This window comes from Macaca fascicularis, chromosome 12, assembly GCF_037993035.2.
Source record: "Macaca fascicularis isolate 582-1 chromosome 12, T2T-MFA8v1.1".
NCBI classification, from domain to species: domain Eukaryota; kingdom Metazoa; phylum Chordata; class Mammalia; order Primates; family Cercopithecidae; genus Macaca; species Macaca fascicularis.
Genome location: NC_088386.1, coordinates 101,306,651 through 101,330,747, shown reverse-complemented (window position 1 = coordinate 101,330,747; position 24,097 = coordinate 101,306,651). Strand labels below are relative to the sequence as shown.

The following is a 24,097-nucleotide window of genomic DNA, read 5'->3' as shown; positions in this document are numbered from 1 at the left end:
TAGAAACTATTAGAACTAATGTAACTAATAAGCAAGTGAAAAGTTGTAGAAATCTGAGTACATACATGATGAAGTCAGAATCAAACACTTAAAGTTATATGCTGGTTTTGTCATAATCTCAGTTTTTCTCTAAGCTGCATTTAGTTGTGAAGGCAAATAATTTTCAGGAGAAATACGAATATTCAATTACATGTTTGAAACTCAGACATTTACACATCCACTTGCAATAAGTGCCAGAGTTAACATCAAAGATATGTGAAGGACCTCTTGTCCAAACGGAACATTAAGCTCCTCAAGCAGGAGAATCCAGCTCTTGCAAACCGGCATTATTCCAGCAAATGAAGCCGGCCCTTTAACAGATGGGCAACATACTCTTCAGCTTACTGATAGCCTAATAAAAGACAGTGTCCATTTAAAGAATGAAGGACATGCGCTTCTCAAATTACAGGACCCAAACGGATTCTGCAGAATAAAATTAAGAAGGTATACAACAGCTTGACCAACATTAGGAACAGACTATGGGAACTGGATAGTTATAAGTATCAATATCCAAATGACCTTTCTTTGGGGAAAAAAAAGACATAGAGAAAATATGCATTTTTATGGTCAAAACAGGTGGTAGTGTGTTATGGAATTATAGGCACTGATATAGTAAAACCATGAAGCAAATTTCTTCTCAAAATAGAATAAAAATGTCCAGAAAGGGAGGTTCTTTTTGTATCACACACCTTTCCTTTCAGATCGGTCAACCATTATACTTCTTAAAATGAAATTTTCTCAGTTGACTGTTGCAATATCTAAATTAAACCCAGACCATAGAGTCAAAGAAAACGAAGGTCTCGGCACTTCTGCTCACCTTTCACGCTCTTCTTTCATTTTCTCCAGCTCTTCTTCTCTCAGGCCACCATGCTTCAGAGCACCTTTCTGCTCAGCCTTTCCACCCTTATCCTCTTTCTTCTTTCCAAATCTAGTGAAACACGAAGGAGAAGGTTGTTAACAATAATCACATTGTGTTTGCGGTAAAGCTAAGATATTTATGGGATGAGCTCATTAAGTCATATTTCTTTATTCGAAGGAAGTCAAGATCATTTTGCATAATATGGAACTAAAATAAGAGAATGAAAGCAGAAAAATAATGCCATTATGAAATTCCCCCTTTTCTGTCTTCTTTCTTTCCTTCTTTCCTTCCTTCTTTTCACTCATATTTATCATGCATCATGCACAATATCATGTGCTTTTACGGAAGTCTGAGAAAGACAGAAACATCAGCTTGTTTTGTGATTCTTCTATGATTCAGGTTGCTTAGAGGTAGGACTTTCTTTCTTTCTTTCTTTTTTTGAGAGAGAGTCTCGCCCTGTCACCCAGACTGGGGTGCAGTGGCATGATCTTGGTTCACTGAAATCTCCGCCACCCGGGGTTCAAGCGATTCTCGTGCCTCAGCCTCCTGAGTAGCTGGGATTACAGGTGCACACCACCACGCCCAGCTGATTTTTGTATTTTTAGTAGAGACGGGGTTTCACCATGTTGGTGAGACTGGTCTCGAACTTCTGGCCCTAAGTGATATGCCCACCTCGGCCTCCCAAAATGCTGTGATTATAGGTGTAAGCTACTGTACCTGGCCAGGACTTTCTTTAAAATGTGTATGTCAGGTCCTCCTGTGATGAGATTCTGATTCCCTTTGTATGTGTCAACAAAACGTAAGGGAGAAGGGGCAGCCTAAGCACACATAATTTGAAAATTTTCCTTATTATTTAGATAGACAAATATTCAAGACTAATTATGATGACCTATTAATGCAATAGAGAGTGAGAAACTAAAGAATTATCATTAATATATAAATAAAAACTGATCAATCTCCTAAGCAGGCTTCCTGAGCTCCAGTGTCATTGGCACTTAAAGGTAAACTCCTGGAATTATACGACAGTGCCACGAGAGGCCTTACTGAACACCTCGCTCAATGCTCTCATTTTACCAGTGAAGAACCAAAAGCTCTGAGAGGTGTTGAACCTTGACCAAGATCTCCCAAAAGAGGCAGGGAAGGGCTGAGATTAGAACCCGATCTCCGCCCGTATGCTTTCCTTCATGCACAATCACTCTCTAATGCAGCCCCAGCTTGCTGAGTCAGCTCTGGAACACAATGAAAATATAATACAATTCCGCACAAAGGGGTTTCTTTGGGTTAGTATGTTCTGAGCATTCCTGAGTGCCTGGGATGTATATAGTTCAATGGGCACAGTGGCAATTATGATGCTTTACAAAAACACCATATAGTTTTAGTACTTTTAGGAAAATGAAAACTGCACATTTGAAATAAAAAAGACACGGCTGGGCACAGTGGCTCACACCTGTAATCCCAGCACTTTGGGAGGCCAAGGCGGGCAGATCACGAGGTCAAGAGATAGAAACCATCCTGGCTGATGGTGAAACCCCATCTCTACTAAAAATATGAAAATTAGCTGGGCGTGGTGGCACACGCCTGTAATCCCAGCTACTTGGGAGGCTGAGGCTGGAGAATCGTTTGAACCTGGGAGGTGGCAGAGGTTGCAGTGAGCCAAGATCACACCACTGCACTCCAGCCTGGTGGCAGAGCAAGACTCCGTCTCAAAAAACAAAAAAAACACAATTGAATTACTTCTAGGACATATTCTTATATAACAGGCATTTTTCCCAGGGGACATTTTCTCCAGATGTAATCTCTTATGCTCTTGTTACCAACAAACATGAAAAAGAAAATGACCTGGTGCTCTATTAATAACCAGGAGAAAAAGTCACTCAGTTATGCATGATCTTTAGTTAAGGTAAATATTCTTCTTAAATCTATGTTAATCCCATTTATTATTTGCTTTTTATTAAGTAGCAGCAATTTTAACTGCATGTGTGTGTTTGTGTATAAGTGTGTATGTGCATAGTTCCAATCCTATCTATCTGTCTATCTATCTAAATAACCTGGGGAGGCCAGGCGCGGTGGCTCATGCCTGTAATTCCAGCACTTTGGGAGGACAAGGTAGGTGGATCACCTGAGGTCAGGAGTTCAAGACCAGCCTGGCCAACACAGTGAAACCCTGTCTCTACTAAAAACATAAAAATTAGCCGGGTGTGGTCGTGCATGCCTGTAGTCCCAGTTACTCGGAAGGCTGAGGCAGGATAATCACTTGAACCCCGGAGGCAGAGGTTGCAGTGAGCCGAGATGGTGCCACTGCAGCCCAGCCTGGGTGACACAGTGATACTCTGTCTCAAAAAACAAAACAAAACAAACAAACAAACCACCCCCCCCAAAAAAAAAAAAAACTTGGGGCAATTCCTAGATTTTTGTTTGTTTTTGTTCTTTTGAGATGGAGTTTCACTCTTGTCACCCAGGCTGGAGTGCAATGGCGTGATCTCAGCTCACTGCAACCTCCGCCTCCTGGGTTCAAGCGATTCTCCTGCCTCAGTCTCCCGAGTAGCTGGGATTACAGGCATGCACCACCATGCCCAGCTAATTTTTTGTATTTTTAGTAGAGACGGGATTTCACCATGTTGGCCAGGCTGGTCTTGAACTCCTGACCTCAGGTGATCCGCCCGCCTTGGCCTCCCAAAGTGCTGGGATTATAGGCATGAGCCACCGTGCCCAGCGATTCTTAGATTTTTTTCAAATTATACACGCTTGGGCTGGCCTAATACCCCCAACCCTGCCCCAGCACACACACAGAGAATCAGAGTCTCCTCACTTGAGGATCTGACATATAAATTTTGAAGAAAGTCCTATACTTCAAGCAACCAGAATAATAGAAGAATCACAAAACAAGCGCATGTTTCTGTCTTCTTCAGAATCCCATAGCAATGGGCATCTATTTGTAGCTTCCTAGACTGTGATTTGACTCATAGCAGAGCGTGTTAGTCAAGTGGGAGCTCTGAGTATCACACCTGGAAGGTGGCATTGCTCATATTAATAATTGTGCTATCGTCCTGCCTTCCCTAGAAGACTCTTCCAGTCTTCAGCACATTTCTCAAATTACAATTTCAATCAGCAAGTATTCTTTCCTGAACTTTCTCCCTCCATTGCCATCTCTCCATCTCTCTCTACTCCTACTATGGTTTTTTGGTTGTAGCCAGTCTAGTCTTGGGACTCTGGTGAACCAACTATCAGCTTTAATGCTATCATCCCCCAGTCTGGTTTTTTGTCCTTTTCTCTCTTTCCTGTTTCCCTTTCTAATTTATTCCTTTTGTTTTCACTGAAGAAATATCCATGTATCATTTATAGATGTAGGGAAAAGAGAAAAAATACAGACAAAAATATAAGAACATTAACTTTCTTTCTTTTTTGTCAAGACTTTGTTTCACTCTTGTTACTGAGGCTGGAGTGCAGTGGTGCAATCTCGGCTCACTGCACTGCAACCTCCTCCTCTTGGGTTCAAGCGATTCTCCTGCCTCAGCCTCCCAAGTAGCTGAGATTACAGGTGCCCACCACCATGCCTGGCTATTTTTTTTGTATTTTTAATAGAGACGGGGTTTCACCATGTTGGCCAGGCTAGTCTTGAACTGCTGACCTCAGGTGATCCACCCGCCTTGGCCTCCCGAAGTGTTGGGATTACAGGTATGAGCCACTGCGCCCGGCCAGAACGTTAACTTTCAAATATAATTCAGATTTGCTCGATACATTCAAAACCTCTCTTTAACCTACAGAGCAGGAGATAGCTAAATAATGTTTTCATGAATACACTCTTTAGCATTCCAGACCCATGTAGAAGAGTCTTAGGGGTCAACATGATTACTCTAAGTACGTTTATGTGAGAAGTTAATAGCTCAATACATCACTTGAGATAAATAACTTTTGCTTAAAATGTCATTTAATATAGTAATGTTTGGGCAAAATATTCAATATGGTGGTGAGTCAGGGTAGAAATAACACTTCAGGAGGTTGATGAAGGCAAAAAATTTTGCCAAAAGCTTTACAGGTATTAGGCTTTTTTTTTTTTTCAATGTCCCATATTATTTCTGCTATATTTGCAGGTTTTGGGATTTCTAAGGTAAAAGCAATCTTGTTTTGGGAGGGTAAAACTAACCATTTCCTAGGCTATCTTGATCTTTATTACCACACCCAATAAATTATTTTTGTTTCTGGTAGCTGAAATATTTCACTTGTACTACAGTTCAGCAGTAGTTCATTATGCTTCCCTCACAGTGGAATATGTTTGGTAAGAAAAAAAAAAGTGTTAGTTGTAAGTAAATTCTGCAAAGTATTTTCTTCTTAGCAAGAACTGCCAATAACAGTCAAATCAAGCAATTCTACAAATATTATAAATGCTTTGATTTAAAGTTCATGATCCTTGATTAAAGTTTCCAATAAGAAGGACAGAAATAGCTGTGAGATTTATTTTATTAGCCTGAGAAAATGATTACAAATTACCTTATTTTGTAAAGTTTGGGTAGGCTCGAGAACAGCATTATAAAACAATAATCTTAAAAAAAAAAAAAAAACAACTCCCATATTGTTAAGATGAGGAAATTGAGACCCAGAGAAGTTAATTGCATTTTATTTATTAACACACTGAATTCTTTTTTATTTTTCAATAAGACAACTTAATTATCAGTAGTGGCAGTAAAGGAGGGGAGGAGAGAGTGAGGGGGAAAGATTCGATTTGGTGACTTTCCAAGCCTTTGTTTTCCTTTCTGTAGCAGCCTTTGTGGGAATCATTTCACAGCCACTCTTACTTTTACTGAGATATAGAAAGAGGAATTGAGGAGGTTTATCTTCCATTAGCTATTTTTGTGAGAAAAGTCACGAACCCTGAATGGCTAAAATTACTACTTTATATTCTAGAGTTTCAAATATGCACTGCATTCCAGGCCTCCCATTATCTGTTACCTTAGAAATTTGAGAGTTGGCAATTCTGGGCTAGGTGCCTTAAGGAAATTGCTTAGAGGTCAACCTTACTTTATATAAAAGATATTTTCCTAAAAAATTCTGTGCAAACATATGGTTTTAATCAATAAAATCTTATTTTACACGTACCTGGGAAGCCTGTTTAAAGAATCTTATGATGGATCTTTTTTGTAAAGTGGAAAAATCACCTTTCAACATATCCTTTATGTAAATTTAGATGTTCATGAATTACAAGTTTGCTTAAAACACCTGTCCATTTCTCTGTTCATTTCTATAGAGGTCATATGAAACAGATTCATGGAAAATCTTTCTTCTTTCCTTACTCTCTCTCTTTCTTTCTTTCAAAAAATATTTATTAGGTATCTACTAGCTGTCAGAAATTATAAGCAACTGATATAGGTTAATATTATGTTGGCATACAAAACCACACAATATCCTCATGAAATTTACATTCTAACAGAGGAGACAGTTACCAAACAAGTATAAATCTGTAATTGTTAGTTGTGATAAGTGCTGTAAAGGATGTCAGAAGAGACAATAATAGGGAAGTGACTGATTGGGAAATGCCTCAGTGAAAAAACAGATTCAAGCTGAGAATATAAGAGTGAGAAGTTCCAGACAAGCAAAGAGTGGGAGAAAAGTCTTGAGGGTGAAGGAAACAGCACAGGCAAAGGACATGTGTGGGGAAGGCTTGGTGTATTCAAAGCAGTAAAAGAAGGCCAGAGCCTGGGAGATGAGAGGAAACTCCGTCAGGATGCAGATGGAAAAGCCAATGGGCACAGGTGTGAGAGAAGCTTGTGGTTTAATCTAAGAGTGATGGGAGGTAATTTCTTAGTCATTCAAGGCACAGAGAAGCTAGGTGGGGAAACTAGGAGATAGATTTAGTGGAGGAGAAATGGCAGAGGAACCAAGTGTTGAACACTTGTATTCATCATATAACGTGATGAATATTTTAAAAAGACCATCCTGGTGCTGAAATAAAAAGCAGAAAGTAAAAGCAGTAACATAACTAAAACCAGTGATTTAACTGACTCGGGGGACTCCTGCAGGAGTGAGTGAAAGATGACAGTGACTTGGACTAGAGAAATGGCCACTGAGAAGAGAAGATAGTGATTTGGAAATGGTGAGTCAATGAAGAGGTATCAAAAAATTCAATTTTAAACATGATTATTATTGTAATATATCTTTGGGAAATTCCAGTAGATGAGCTCAGGCCTAAGTCCTGAGACACTGTTACACTTAAAGGTCAGAGACAGGAGTGGGAGTGTGGGGAGAGGCAGGTGGACAACAGAGACAGAGAAAGAACAGCAAGAGATCTGAATGAAAATCAAGAGAATGTGGTTGGTTGCAAAAGAGTTTAAAGAGTGCTGCAAGAAGACAGACAAGGTCAACAGATGGGAATGCTGCTGAGACGCCCAACGAGGTGAGGACTGAAAAGCGTTCATTAGATTTGGCAACATAAAGTCATTCATAGCCTTGGCAAGGGTCAGCGGAGTAGTGTGAGCAGAAGTCATGTAGGCATGATCTGAAGAGTGAATAGTGGGTAAATGTAAGTGTCTGTACAAGCATTACAGACTGGGTGATGGTTGGCTGGGAGGGAGGTAGCTGCAGGTGCAGTTGAGTGCTGCTGAAGAAGGAGGTTTTCAATTTGGGTTATACCACAGAACATTTCAGTTGCTGACAGGAAAAGAGACTGAGAATTCGGAGATGGAGGACAGAGAAGAAGAAAGTTCTTTTCCCTCTTTATTAAGGTAAAATATACATAACATAAAATTTGCCATTTTAGCCATTTTTCAGTGTACACTTCAGTGGCATTAAGCACACTCACCTTGAGAAACCATCACACTATTCATGTCCAGAATTTTTCATGATCTCAAATGGAAACTGTGTACCCACTCTACAGTAACTGCCCACTCCTTCCTCCAGCGCCTGGTAACCGCTATTCGACTTTACATCTCTATAAATTTGACTATTCTATGTGAAATTCATATAAGTGGAATCACAGAAAATTTATTCATTTGTCTCTGGCTTATTTCACCTAGTAGAAGGTCTTCAGGACTCATCTCTGTTGCATGTGTCAGAATTTCATTCCCTTTTAAGGCTGAATAGTATTTCATTGCATGTACATAACCCCATTTTGTTTATCCACTCATCCACTGATGGACATTTGGGGTTGTCTCCACCTTTTGGCTATTGTGAATAAGGCTGCTATGAACATTGGCATAGGAGATGAAAGTTCTTGATAAGGAAGGAGGATAGAGATAGCATCTCTGGAGATACTAGTCTTAGATGGAAGGAGACTCAGAAAGGGCAGCAGCAGCCTGGGAGAGGAAACTAGCTTGTTTATGGTGCTGGTAAAGGGGAAGTAAAGGAATTCCAGGGCAATTAATGTGTCAGTTAATGTGATGCAGCATGTATAAGAAAAATGGTTTCTATCCATAAAATGAGATCTCTTAGAATTTAAGAAATCAAAGATTGAATTACACAAGGTAGACACGAACCTCAGGGAGGGTTATAGAAAAACACCCCATGCAGACCTCCCTAATGTTGTTATATTGTCTAGGTAGGGAGGTTGTGAACAGCCATCTGGAAAAGTGGAATTTGATAATGGTTCATTCATTCATTCATTCATCCATTTATTCGTTACTGAGCAGCCACTACACATCACAATAGCCTATGCACACGGAATTGAACCATTAACAACATGAATCGTCAGGTAAATATCTAACCCCTCGATTAAACTAAGTCCCTAGAATCCTATTGTTTTCTATATAATAAAGATTTTAATATTATTCTTATAGTTTTCTTCTAGTTTCTCAGCAAATATTTTCTTCTGTTTCTTTCCTTGGCTTTTCTAAGTAATGATGACATTCAAATTCCTCCTAGACTCCCATGCATACACTGATGAATGATTCAAATTTACAATATGTACAGCTTGACCTCTGGCATTTTTCCCGTCTACTCTCTCATTTAATTCACTTCTTAAAGAGGCAACATTCTATCTACAACTTTCCTCTCATATCTCACTGTGCAGTTTATGCAGGTATTACCACCGACCCTTCTACATCCTCTTAGTGCACACACTATACAAAAGTGATCCTGAGCAGTGTCCTGTGAGAACTAAAAAGTCAGGCAAGGAAAAAGTTCATTCACTCTTGTTCCAAATAGCTGCTTAGCTATGAATCCAAAGAGAGCTGAAAAGTTTGAAACAAAGTCTGTATAGCTCCTTCTCCAATCAGGAAACATCTTTGGGTGTCAATGATGCATTTGGAAAAAACTACAACATCTAGTCATTGCTAATATTAAAGTCTGACATCTATGGAACAATGTCACATGTGAAAACCTACAAACTTCACAGTCATAGTATTATCTGGACTTGGATAATGGTTTGTCCACTCTGTAACTAGCTGTCTTACAAACTAGGCATGATAGCTCCTTACCATTTTATAAATTACACAGTTTGAAATAGCTCAAGCAAAATATAAGGGCAGAGAAGTTCATAGGCCCTTTACTATTATTTCCATAGTTGATTCTGAAATCTACCCTATAAAAGGTTTCTGTTGTCGGATATATTCTAAATTGGGTTCTGAATTAGCATATGCATATGCTGATGAAATTAACTTCCATGTATTGTAATCTCATATGGTTTTGTGCACTACAGCTTCTGCTTCTAAAATCTGTGTCACAAAGGTCTTTTCTTGTTTATCTCACATGATTCCATTGTACTTGAGAGTTAATGGGTCTGATAAAAATTCAGTGAAAATTGACCAATTAGAGTTCCCATCCCAACCCCCTTTTGAGGGTCCCTAAGGGCATTACTCACTTTCATGTTAATATTATTGATAGAATAATAAACAGATTTGTGTTTGTTGCAAATCAATCTTGATTAAGAAAGAAAGATATTCTAATTCTATTTCTGGTCCCCCACACTGCCTTGGCTAAGTCTGTAGCTTTTAAGGAGGGAGGCAAAGTGCTACAAAACCCAGGATGCTTTTCACAACAGTAGGGCTGTGTTTTTTAAATCCATTCCGTGGCATGCAAAAGTAGATAGGGATTTGCCTTGTAGGATGTGTACACAAGTAGAGACTGAGTGAGCTGATGCTTTAATAATGAAAGACAAACTCAATATTAAAAATCTTCCTAATTAATCCTAACTGGGTCAGGCAGTTGAAACCCTGAAATTAAGTTTTCTAATTAAAGTTTTAAATTTTGATATGTTGTTTAGACATTTATCCTGAGTATGTTTATATGTTTCCAAGATGATGACAAGCTATATGAAAACAACAAACCTGTTTAATCCCACTGATATCTGTATCTGCTACCCGCCTTAAGGCCAACCTTTTTATCCAGCCAAGCTTTAGCAGCTACTTTTCTCTGGGTTGTCACTCATTCCTAGAATGTGGCTCTGAAATTGGTGGTCATGGCAGTTTTTCATTCTGAATCAGGGAATCTTCAGATCTCAAATATGTTGATGTTTGTTTTAGGATTAAAAAGCAGGGAGGTCCTATAACATTCTACGACTTCTAAGTGGATAAAACATCTGCCGGGGAGAGCCTTAAGCAGCTCTCTAGCTAAATTCAGCCGCTGGGAATCCTTGAGCTAATTTGCTTTCCCCACACCGAGGGGCTAGGAAATGCAATGGATTTAGAAATACCAGATACGTTAAAAATAATTCTAGAGGGTCCAGAAAGTAAAGTAAAACACATATTACCAAAAACTAATATTTTAAAAACCAAACAAACAAAACAGAGAGTCTCTGAATGGACATTTTGTAAGAATATTTAAGAGATTTGTTAGACACTGGATATTGCTTTTGCTGAGCTTTTTGTAGCAAATAAAAACTGTGCTCTGAGATTATCAAAGCAGCACTCTGTTAGGGTGGAAAAAGGGGGAAACTTATGAAAAAAAGGCCAGAAATTAAATTTAAATAAAAATAAGCATGAATGAGTGGGCAAGAAAGATAAAGATTCTAATAAGGTATGATTTTCAGATCCACACAGGGACTCGAAAAAGCTTATTAACTGTCACTGAGTTTTAAGTTATTCTACCCCTCTGCCTTCCAGAAGAAGAAATACTCTTCAGGAGCGCAGTGAACTTTGATTAATTGCTTTCATACACTTTCACTGGCTTCAAAACATGGTAGTCAAGAACCTTAGTGACTCAGATGAAATGCTTACGATTTCTGGGAAAGACATTTAACAGGAGCATTATAGAAACAGATCTTTTTGCATTTCTTATGTTTTCTTAATAGTTAAAAAAGCTGTTCTTTTTGTTAAATGTTTACTTATTTCAAAGCAGTAGAATGTATGTCTTCTTCATTTTATGATTACTATTTTTAAGTGGATCTTCGGGCTGTTCTGAAGGCTGGTTGAATAAATAGACACAACTGATGGCCTGTGCATAAAGCCCCAACACTGACTCAAATACATCACTTGACTGGAATTCAGACTTCAGTCAACAGCCAGATACTGCCTTTGCATTTGTGCACCCACAACATCCCTTTCTTCCTCTTTCCTTCCCTATTCTCTACCTCCTTTGCCCCGGAAACCCAAAAACTAGGAAAGGAAAGAGTGTTTCGAGACCAAACCATACTTCACTGCTAAACTTTCTATCAACTGTGGGAGGTTGCCCGTTTGATTTGCCCTTCCCAGGCCCAGTTGGCCGGGGCTTGCTCCACACTGGCCACAGATTCATCCTGCAGAAGGAAATGGTCCCCACAGGAAACAGCTCTGAAGTTACCATTCACAGGCAAATGGGGTCATCTCAGCAAATTGCCCAGAAAGGAAAAAACTGACTAATGTCAAAGAAAATAAATCCAACAAGGGCTAACTAAAAATTCTGTGGGAGCTGGAGGCCTCATCTGTAGTCTCTAAATAAAACATCAAATACAACTTACATTCCACAGCATAAAGTGACACACAGGCAATTTGTATATATTCCATGATCAGAACAAACAGATCATGGTGTCTGCCTTGTTATGCGCATGAAGAACAAATGGACGATATGAAGAAATGAATTTTTTTTTTTTTTTTTACAACTGCCTTGCAAAGGACCATTTTAACGGGAATCCTGAATCCTACTCTTCCATCTTATCTTCAGATGTTAAGAGAAACAGGGCATATTTTCTATGGAATTCATCTGCACTAAACAAGAATAAAATGATTGAGCTCCAGACCCAGTCTAATGGGAGTAAAACTTATCTTTATAACTCTGATTAAACAAAAAAAAATTATCACTTCTTTGATGCCCAAATTAGCATCTTTTCTTTAGCATACTGAATTAATTAGTTGAGTGACAAAAGAATTAGTCCATGTAGGATCAAAGCTGAAATCATATTTATCTGAAATTTAAAATTAAGAACACACAGCATTAACCCTCTATAGCTCATGTAATATTCTTTCATGTTCTATATATTCCAAACCTGCTGCACGTCACAAAAAGTATAACTAGAGCTTTTTTTTCATATTCTTCTTCTTCTTTCTAATATATAAAATTTTGCCTGAAAAGACAATGAGAACATCTCAGAATTGTTTTTCCCCTGGGGGTAAGAAACTTTTCCATTGTGCCATAAAAATCTTAAATTATGTAGCTTTTTTTTTGTCAAGCATTTATTGTATAAATACAAAAGAAGAAAAATAATTAATGCATGGTAGACCTTGTAAGAGAGGCTTAAACAATAAAAAAAGAGTTATTATATTAATTCTTAATAAACTATATTAAGTTTGAAACTGTTATTAAAAGGTGAAAGCTCTCAACTTTGGTTTTTAAAAAGTTTGTTTTGTTTTCCATAAATGTAAAAGCAATTTTGAATAAGGGAAATTGTTGGGGGCTAATTTCTGAGATGTCTCAATTCAACAGAACTCAAATTTATTCCTAGAATGAAATTTAAACCCAAAGCCATCATTAAAGATGATTAATCTGCAAGATGTCTTCTATAAAAAACATGATGTCTATCTCATACTTAGACCTTTCATTCCAGAGTTTCATAAATTATGGCCTCCTTAATCTAAAGTATCAAATAAATATATGTGTGAAGTTGTTGCTTTGCTCTCTAAAGTTCTGACGCTACACATCTTTGACATTAGATTGCATCCCACCATTAAGAGAATTTTAAATAATAGGTCAGGCACGGTGGCTCACGCCTATAATCCCAGCACTTTGGGAGGCCGAGGCAGGGGGATCACCTGAGGTCAGGAGTTCGAGACCAGCCTGGCCAACATGGTGAAACCCTGTTTCTACTAAAAATACAAAAATTAGCTGGGCATGGTGGCATGTGCCGTAATCCCAGCTACTTGGGAGGCTGAGGCAGAAGAAAGAGCTTGAACGTGGGAGGCGGAGGTTGCAGTGAACCAAGATAGTATCATTGCACTCCAGCCTGGGTGACAAGAGTGAAACCCCATTTCAAAAAATAATAAAAATAAAATAATAATAATACCTCCATATGTATGTACTCTTTCATAGAAGAGTTCTTTTGAAGAAAGAGGTAATTGGAAAATATGAGCCCCAACTTAGTTTGTAAGGCAAGGGATCAGATTTTAATATTTTGATGTCAGATTTAAAGTTAACTAATATCTCTTTTTATTCTGTAAGTACCTTAAAAGTAGGCCATAAAATGGAACTGATTCTCAACTACCAATAAACTTAGAAAAAAAAAATGCATATCCTGAATGTCTCAAATGAAATTCTACATAAGACTACGCTCTGTGAAATTTGTCAAACTAATGTTGCCTGCAAGGATCTCCATTCATTTCTTAAAAGTTTAGAACTGCCCCCTCTTTCCTTAGTTTAGAAATTTGGGATCTATAAGTAAGACAGAGTTACCAATTGCAAAATGAGGAGTAATTCATTATTTTAAGTAAAGTTGTTATCCATTCATTGAACCACATCATGAATATTGTGGGCACCCTCCAGGACCCATAGTGCCTTATCTGGAAGGCGCTGACCTAGTGTAATGGGACAGTCATTTCAGGGCCATTGTGACCAACAACAATTCCCCTTTATCCAGAGGATCCTGAACAAAAGACAACATTTTTTTTTTCATAGAAATAGATTTCCTATGGGATTTTAATATAGTATTATAAAAGTAGATACAATTCCATTCTCCAGCAGCGTAGTATCACTAAAGCAAATACATCCAGAATTAAACAACAACAACTTGATTTCTAATAGGGTTTTCTAATCACCTGTAATTCAGAAAGAGCTATTACAAATAACACACAATCACAAAAGTATTGTATACTGTCACCTGGAAATGCATAGTAGCTTAGCACATAGTGATGATTTACAGTTTGACCAAAGAAATCAGAAATTGATTTATAGTCTGTCCACAGCATCAGCCTCCTATTTGCTTGTCTACTAGACTGTGAAACTACTATTCTGCTATGTAAGTATATTTTATTCTTCCTCCCTTTCCTGTACCAATGGTTAATTTTTCCTTTCTTCAATACCACAGATGAGTAATTTCTGCAGATGCAGAATACTCTTCTACAGTTCAAAATGGCTGCCAGTGTTCTCACAGAATAACAAAAGAAACTGGTGCTAGGAATTGTTCTGTGTATGTAATTAAATGCACAATCCTAGGAAGCACATAATTAAATCAACCAGAGGTCTGAGCCTCTGACTGGAACATTCCAGATGGGGTCTCTGGTGAGCATACCTTTAAAAGAAATGTGGGTGACTCTCAATCAAGTAAATTTACCAGAGAGTGTTTCTTCATCTCTGGAGCTCTTTTTAAAAATGAGATACATTTTGGATTATACCACATAAAGAACTGATATTGAAAACTTCACTTCTGCCCAGCTACGTGTTTATCCAGATGACAGAGGTGTCTCATAATCTGCCACAATGCATAAAAACTGGCAGCCTGTGTTTCTGAACGGCTGTGGAAGGTGCAGGAAACACCAGCAGCATCACTCGGATGACGGCTGGATTGGCAACCATTGCCCAGAGCATCTGCAACCTGTATTTGGCTTTGGATTTAATGCTTCTGATCTCCCCATTTTTAGTATTTCTAAACTTCACCACCTAATATTGAAGTGACTTCCAATAACTAATCCTTTTTACAAACATTACAGTCATATTTGATTCTGTAGAAACCCACAGCATTTGTGCTTTTCATTTTGGAAGGTTATTTGGAAACTCAAGCCAATATATTTTTTCAAGTGTGACTAAGCTGTTGTCATTCATTTTACACCAACCCTAACACTCTCCAGGACCCATCCTACTGAGCTCCACATGCTCACTAATCCAGTCAATCCAGTGATGGAAGAATCACTTTGGATAAAAGAACAATAAATCCAACCATTATCTCAGTTCTATAAAAGTAATATTTGAGTGCATTAGTAAGAAAGAAAAGAAAGAAGAACCAGAAAAATGAACAATTCGTTAAGGAAAGCCTGAGCTTACATTATTTAATCTAACCTAACTTAGCAAGTTGGAGGAGAGGTAGTTCTACAAAGGCCATATTAATGGACCCAAATCAGAAGATTCATGAATAGTAATTCCAAAGCAATTTCATTAATGTCTTGCATCTAAAACAATGATTATTTAAGAAGGCAACACTTTCAAGGGGATTCATAAGTGCTCTGAAATATAAAATGCCATTAAGAACCAATCACGTAGTACATAGAACTATGGTCTATGTATTTATATATTATTGGATTTCTGTGTGAAATATGTATATTATATACTGACTGACTTTATGCAAGCACCAATAAATTTCAAAAATAAGTTTGTTCAATAAACACTTTTGAAATATTGTTTATCTACCTCTGTGAAAAATATTCCATTTTCATTTTTAGTTATAAAGAGATTTGTTGCAAAATATTTTTATTGGTTTAAAAATTAATAGGTAGTTTCTTAGGGCTAGGGGAATCTGTGAGATCATGTTTATCTAATCCCTCCCAAAGCTCAGAAAGTCAAGTGACCTACCTAATGTCACACTATCACACTAAGTAACTGGGATCAAACAGGGACCTGAACCCCTCAACTCAGCACAAAGTGCTTTCCATCCTGCTCGGTGCCCCAAGTGTTTGTACATATGTTGTCAATTATGAACTGAAAAATCTGAATCCTTAAAAAAAAAAAACTCTACTTAATTAAAGTTTCATTTTTTTTGGTAACTTCTCATTGCTCAGAAATGCAATTAGCCAAAATGACAAAGTACAATTTAGTGACTACTTGGCCAAATATAACATGCCAGCCAACCTGCGGAATGGATAACTTTCCCATTATCCTAAGCTCCCTGTTCACTGACATCCTCACCCTTGTCCACAGACAGAGTCTTATTATAAGCCATCTGATTTGATCAGATTGCTAAGAAACAATTACTCAATTATTTAGCTCAATTGGTTAGAACACTGTGGTAATGGGGTCAAGGTCATGGGTTGGCTCCCCTGTGTGGGCCAGTTAACTTGGATCTTTTCCATAACCACAGGCTCTCCTCCCAACCCCAGACAGTCTTACAAATACATGCCAGTGGTCAAAAGGGCACTTGTGGATAGAGCAGCATGAATCCATCACTTCTCCCAGAAAAACAGCTCAATGCCAGTTTTGTTGACCATATGTGGATTAACAGTAACATTTTCACAGGTGAAAGACAAAACATGATTCCAGACTTTGTAATATTGCAGAATTGCAGATCTAGAGTTCTAAATGAAAATTTTAGAAAATATAAAAGCCTATCATGAAACTTAAATATATAGAGAAAGTTTTAAACATGAGCCAGTGATTTCTTCTAAAAATATTTTTGAAATTAAAAATTTGCTTTTGTGAAATACCTTGATTTTAAAATACTGGCTCAGATTTTTTAAAAAATTAATAGTCTGTGGCTTCCAAATAAGGTCTACATGGGTCAAATTCAGGCTGTGGGATGCTAGTTTGCAAAATATTGGTATACTGAAACACCTATATATTTAGATGTACAAATATATGCATTTTAATTAATGTAGCTTCCTTAAATAAGTATACCTCATTGAGCTTTTCACTGACTGGTAGCTACTGGCTTAGGCCTCAGCTAACGTTGAATCAGAAGGCTCAGAACTGACACAGACAACATGGGGCTGTGCTACCTTTGAATGGCATCATTATCTGATGTAAAAGAGAGATTAGCATGGTGAGAGTCATTGGGTAGCACTTGGTAGATGAAGCAGAATCACACCAGGCTTCCAAAACTCAGGCTACGTATGTTTTTAGAATACTGAACATACGGATTATCAGTGTTTTTCCAGAAAGTCCTCTAGAGGAATTTAGAAATTAACCAGGCTAGAACATGTCCATTCTAAATAATAATACAGTTTTGCAGTTTAGACTGTGTACCAAAGTTTGAAACACTAAAATAAAACATTTTGGTTAAGATTTCATACTGCATATTGATCTTTTTAAAATCAGTCCAACTCTCCCTCTATCAGGTAGCAAGAGAAGGGACAATATATTTCTATGTTTTACAGGGATTTAGGAAAGAAAGGCATGTGGCGTGAGTATAAAAAGTACTAGAAAAAAAGTACTGCATAAACTCACTTGAATTTGGTGATTTATTAGCTAATTAACTAATATATGACAAAGCTTTGTGGATTCCTGCAAACTAAATTATGTATCTCACAAACAACATAAGCTAATCACATTTCTTATTATATCAGTAGACTAAGAAATCCTATCAGCCTAAAAATATCAAATTAATTCAGGAAGTATTTTTCAAATACCTATTAAATATCAGGCTCTAATGTGAGGTGCTGGAGATAAAAAAAAAAAAGTTCAATATTTTCTCTTAAGGAATTTATAGTCTAGTGAATAGTGAATGTTTCTAGAGTCCAAAGGAAGATCTCCAAGAAACAGAGTATGAGGGCTCTCAGGGTTACTACGTCAGCATTACAGGAGTGCTATAGATGATCTTGCTAGTCAAAGGTCTTAATTTTGTTTGCTTTACACTTTTGAACTCTGATGGAAACTATGGTTCTCTCTCCCAGGAAATGTGTATACACTTCTATTTATAATTTCTAGGAGTTCACAGATTCCCAAAAGACTATGTGTACCTATCCATGGATGTTAAGTTACAAATGCCTGCGTTAATGCAATTAAGATTCTCCCCATACCACAAATTAGCCTCATGCTTTGCCGTGGAGAGCACATAGACACAGCTAGGAAAGACAACAGAGCTAGGAGGTTGGCAGTTTCTGAGTAGGAATATATTATTTTGGGTGGACTTTTAGGACTGGCCATAAGTCCATCATTGAATCAACAAGTACCAAGCATTATATAGGAATCAAAAATAAGTCAAAGACACAAAATCCTTACTCAGATCTATTTTACTAGAGTGTCATCAATTCTCAGTGACTCAGAGGCTTTTTATCTCCTATGTAGATTACCCACAGCCTGTGCTTCCCCTTTTTCTCTGTCTTTCCATTTTTATGGTCACCTGAGGACTCATTAGTGCTTCTACCAGAGGATGAGTAAAGGAAGGGAAAGGATATAAAACTTAAAATGAGTCAATTTTGCTACCTTTAAGTAGTTGAGGGAAGAAGAAGTAGCTATTACAAGGCTTGAGGATTATGTGAAGGTTTCCATTATCCATTCTCTCTCTGTCAAACTTACCAAAAATAATTAAGAGTTGGCTGTAACCCTCCTTGGAATGTTAAAATGATTGAGGGTTGTGGCAAGTAACTACAGTAAATAAGATGAAGTGAGGTAAACTGTGCTAAGGAGAGATAAAAAACATAGTTTCAAGTCATAGTTTCAGAGTCCCAAGGAGCAATCCAACAAGCATCAAGCCAGTGGGTAATTTTATAAATACAGACATGAGATGCATGGGCAAGAACTACAAATTAGGTTAGAAGAAGGAAGTAAACATCCACGCGATGGTATACTACTCACACCACAACCTATGAACACCAAGTGCATTTTGCTAATGAAAGAAGCCAGATCCAAAAGGCTACATATTTCCTGGTTCCATTCATTACATACCAGGGAAGATGAAACCACAGAGATGGAAACCAGATCAGTGACTGTGAGGGGATGAGGGGGAGATCTGGGGTTATGGAACTATTCTGTATCATGACTGTGGATACATGACTCTTTGCACTTGTCAAAACCCATAGAACTGTATACAACAGAGTGAATTTCACCATATGTACATTAAAACAATCAACCAAGATATGGAGGGAACCCAAACAGGAATACAAACTGTAACAAGTGAAGCTAATGATATTACAAATAACTAACAAAACCACACTGAAGGACTTGAGAAAGAAAATAACTAAGTATCATTAGAAAACAGTACTTTGAGAAAATACCACAAAGCTAAAGGCAAAAAGAAATGTACATAAATACTGTGCTCTGGTTAGTACTAGGGTATGGATTAGCAATACTGAAAAAACTTTATGAATATATGAGGGTTGAACAAATAAATAATTATATTGCAGATAATCAGAGCCGGTTTTCTCACCGTAGGAGAAAGAAGTTACAAATAAAGAAAGGGAGGAAGAGGCTGAATGAATACTGTGGTGTTGGATTAGAATTGGAGGTATCAGTATAAACTCACAGTTTTTTAATGTGCATACAGATTCGGAAGTAATATAGATATGTGTATATATAGTTTAGATCTATGTATGTATGTATGTATGTATGTATGTATGTATGTTAACGTTCCAGGTTCTGTTTCCTGAGAGAGTCTAGTAACAATGATACTCAAGCAATGAGTACTCCTAGAGCTCAGATCTTGGTTTCTACAATAAAGGAACCAGCCTTCCTTGGAGAAGTAGTTGATTCCTGGGCTGTGGCGGGGAACCTATGAGGTAAACTGACAGCATTTCACAGTGCCAAAAAATAAGAAACTTATTCAAAAGGTATGGACAAGTTAAAAAGGAACAGGAGTTATCCTGAAAATGCTCCCGGTGGCCAACACTGAATAATCTGAACAACAAAATAAATGATAGGTCTAGATTATAACCCTTAGAATAAAATAAATATCTATGAATCTACAATGACATAAATAATTGAATAAAGACATTAGTGGCGGGAGAAAGTATACCTCTATCTTAGAGAAGAATTTCAATTAATTAATGTAGAAGGAATTAGTGCAACAGGAAATCACCATTGAAACACCATGGTAACGATTGCTACTGACAAGAACCACGAACGGATGCGAAAAGTTGTGGGTGAAAGTATAAGAAGAAACAGTATACTTGCATAGTTTCAAAATATCTTCCCCAAGATATGTATTAATTACAAAGGGAAAAATCAAGACTTTATAGTGAAGAAACCCAGCAGACATGGTTTAATGAAATGATCAAGATGAATATCACTAGTTATAAGATATATCAACATCATGTACTTCCTAAGAAGAGTATATCACTTCAGCAGTATTCAAGCCAAAAATGCATAACCTCAGTCTAATCATGATTTAAAAAAAAAACCCAAACTGAGGGACATTTTACAAAAGAACTGACTACTACATTCCAAAGTAACAAGGTCATGAAAGCAAGGAAAAAAGGAGGAACTGTCACATAGCATAGGAGACCAAAGAGATATAACAAATAATGCAAAGTGGTATCCTGGATTAGATCCTGAAATAGGAAAAGGACATTAATGGAAAAACTGGCAAAATTCAAATAAGGTTTGTAGGTTAGTTAATAGTTTTGTAACCATGTTAATTTCTTAGTTTTGGTCCTTGTACCATAGTTAGGCACTATTTTAACATTAGGGGGAGTTGGGTAAAAAGTATACAAAAATTGTACCACTTTATTGCAAATTTCTGGTAGTCTAGAATTAAAAAGTTTTAAAACAAAAAGAAGGAAAAGGAGAAGGTAAGAAATGATTAGAAAAGGTTAAAGAAGGAAATGCATAGTTATTTCTATTCTGCTTGATGCATCCCTCTAATTTCTTGTTAGACCTTGTACTAATTCCCCTTTCCTACCCATTAACTGCAGACCTCCCCCAAACAGAAATATATACATTGTCTATATGTTTCTGAGCTTTTCAGACATAGGTTTATTAATTTAACTGTATCTACAAATACATACCACTCCCCATTGGCTTTTACTGGTTGGGAAATCATTAGATTCAAAGGAAACGGACGTGAAGCTAGAGCATAAGCAATGCAGACGCGAAGACTGGTATTGGTGCTAGCCGGAAGGATTACTCTCAAATAGTACAAAGAAGTGATAAAGATGACAAGCAGAAATGGGTAAAATTAGAGGAGACAAATTAGTAGATACATGCAAGCCATAAATATATAGTACCTTCCAACCTTCCAAAGCTTGGCATTACCTACTTTGAACACAGTCTTTTGAGGAAGTTACTATTTAACGACATACGTAATTAGCAGATCTACTATAGAACACTTGATTTTGATTAGCAAGGATTGAAGAAATGCAAATATGAACAGCAGTTGTCATTGTGACAAAAAATTGTGAATTTTGTGTGTACTGTATACCATGGGCAATGTCCACATATATATTTTATATATATATATGTTTTTTTTTTTTTGTTTTTGTTTTTTTGTTTTTTTTTTTTTTGAGACAGAATCACATTCTGTCACCCAGGCTGGAGTACAGTGGCGTGATCTTGGCTCACTGCAACCTTCGCCTTCTGGGTTCAAGCAATTCTCCTGCCTCAGCTTCCTGACTAGCTGGGACTACAGGCATGTGGCACCACACCCGGCTAATTTTTTATCTTTTCAGTAGAGACGGGGTTTAACCGTGTTAGCCAAGATGGTCTTAATCTCCTGAAGTTGTGATCTGCCCGTTTTGGCCTCCCAAAGTGCTGGGATTATAGGCGTGAGCCACTGCACCTGGCCCCACACATATATTTTTAAGAACAAGTATTCAAGTAATAAAAGCTCTTACTGTAATACTTGCTAATTTAAATTAATGCAGAGATATAAGATGCTACCATTTTTTTTCTTTGCCAATTACTAGGATTGTGCATAGTAAGTAGAGAATTAGCCAAATTTTGCTAAAGAGTGTGGGTAATACAGAAGTCATTTATGAAATTATATTTTAAAATAATATAAAATAATAGCTCATATCTTCTCTTTGCCTATATACTGGTTAATATAAGAGTCTATGGCTTTTTTTTTTTTTAACACAAAAAACCCAAATATAATACTACTAGACTTCACCATAATCATGGAACATGGGTACATTCGGATTTGTCCCTAAAGATTCAGCATGCACACACAGATTTCACCTAACATTTTTCAAATGTCCAGGTTCACTGGAGGCCAATCCCATGAAATTCTGAGAGGAGGGACCTGTCTGCCTGTCAATATTAATATCCATAAATTATAACCCCGTATTTGATTGCCTCTAACATTTTTGGTGGTGGCAGTGATTTGAAGCAAAACCAGAGGCAGTTCAGTGAATATGTAGTGAACTAGCTGAATTACGGAGCCTTTGAGAACAACCATTGCTCATATGTTTCAAATTCAGTACAATTTTTCAATCAAAGTCTGCGAGAATCAGTATTTAGCCCTCTCAAACTCCCCTCCATACTTTTTCTCAGAAGTTTTTTCGTGGCTTCCTGATTCAAGACTTTGAAGGAACCTACTGATAACTCTTACTCAGAGTCTATCAGCAGCTGCTTTAGAAGTACCCAGAGACAGTTCTTTTCTCCTTAAAAAAGAAAGAAGAAAAAAAAAAGGTTGGGTGTGGTGGCTCATGCCTGTAATCCCAGCACTTTGGGAGGCTGAGGTGGGCAGATTACAAGGTCAAGAGATTCAGACCATCCTGGTCAACACGGTGAAATCCCATTTCTCCTAAAAATATAAAAATTAGCTGGGTGTGGTGGTGCACACCTGTAGTCCCAAATACTTGAGAGGCCGAAGCAGGTGAATCGCTTGAACCCGGGAGGCAGAGGTTGCAGTGAGCTGAGATCATGCCATTGTACTCCGGCCTGGGCAACAAAAATGAAACTCCGTCTCAAAAAGAAAAAAAAAAGTATCATGTCTCTTTTCTGCTAACTTCCAGCCCTGGGAGCATGGTGAAGCTGCACGCCTGAGAAGCTACACTCACTCCTGAGAAGCTGTGCCTTCGTAAGCTCCGGCAGAGTAAGAATACCTCAGTATGCAGCTCTCATCTTGGCTTTTCTATTCTGAATGTAAACAGGCTAGCCTTGAGCCTTCTGAGGTAAAACAAAGAAAAATGACACTTACTTGACTCCTTCTTCTTTTTTCCCTCCCACCTCTGTTTCCCTTAGGCAGGTGGCTGACAACAAGTATCCAGTACCCAGACCTCCAATGGATTCAAATCTCTTTGTTCATCCTACCTGTTCAGGGCACTAAGATCAGGAGTTTACCCCGGTTGACTGATGGCTTCACTGTGCTGTGAAGGAATTTCAATGCATCCTCTCTTTCTGGCTTTTGCATTTTAAGTCTGTTATAACTGTGAGACGGTGGTGGACCCTTGACCCCCCCACAAAAGATTTTAGGTGTCTGGTGGCAGGCATAAGTTGCTTTTGTGGGGTGAGGTGGTGATTCAGAGAAGGACATATTTTAACCCTAAAAGTGGATTATATAGGCTGGGCGCAGTGGCTCACGCCTGTAATCCCAACACTTTGGGAGGCTGAGGCAGGTGGATCTCCTGAGGTCAGGAGTTCAAGACTAGCCTGGCTAACATGATGAAACCCCGTCTCTACTAAAAATACAAACATTAGCTGGGCGCGGTGGCACGTGGCTGCAGTCCCAGCTACTTGGGAGGCTGAGGCAGGAGAATCACTTGAACCTAGAAGACAGAGGTTGCAGTGAGCTAAGACCTCACCATTGCACTCCAGCCTGGGCAACAAGAGCGAAACTCCGTCCCCAAACAAAACAAAACAAAATTGGATTACACCATGTGATACTTGGTCTCCATATCAAAACTGATTAGAGGGACCTGATGTTCTGTGTGCTCTCATGTCATTTTTTAAAGACATGAGCCAGGAGACTCCACTTGGCTACCGGAGTTGGTAGGGTGTGAGGACTGGTCTCCAGTCCCTTGTGGGCTTCTACCAGATCAGAGACTTGGAGCCCCTTATCTTTGAGTATAGGGTTGGGGATCTCCCTCCCAACCTTTTAGGCTCATCTGAGTGCTGGTTCTTTCCCTCTTCTGGCATTCTCTTCTGCTGACCCAGTTTCTAACACCAGTATTTATACCCCATACCGGTGTTTCCCAAACTTCTATGATCATGAGGAACTTATTTAAAAAATGAATTCAAGGCCCACCCAAACTTTGAATCTGAATTTCCAGAATCAGAACTCTGAGT

The 24,097-nt window shown here is 38.0% G+C and overlaps 1 protein-coding gene across 5 annotated transcripts in view; it reads right to left on the bottom strand.

Annotated features, from left to right (window-relative positions):
- Positions 1-24,097, bottom strand: part of PARD3B (par-3 family cell polarity regulator beta) — a 1,095,296-nt gene that overhangs the window by 222,943 nt on the left and 848,256 nt on the right. For all 5 annotated transcript variants that reach the window (XR_001484068.4, XM_005574020.5, XM_005574021.5 and 2 more), the window contains one exon: positions 857-967. Coding sequence is in view for 4 of the 5 variants with exons in the window: in XM_005574020.5 (XP_005574077.3) it covers positions 857-967 (111 nt within the window). In the remaining variant the exon portion in view is untranslated. The remainder of the gene's footprint in view (positions 1-856; positions 968-24,097) is intronic.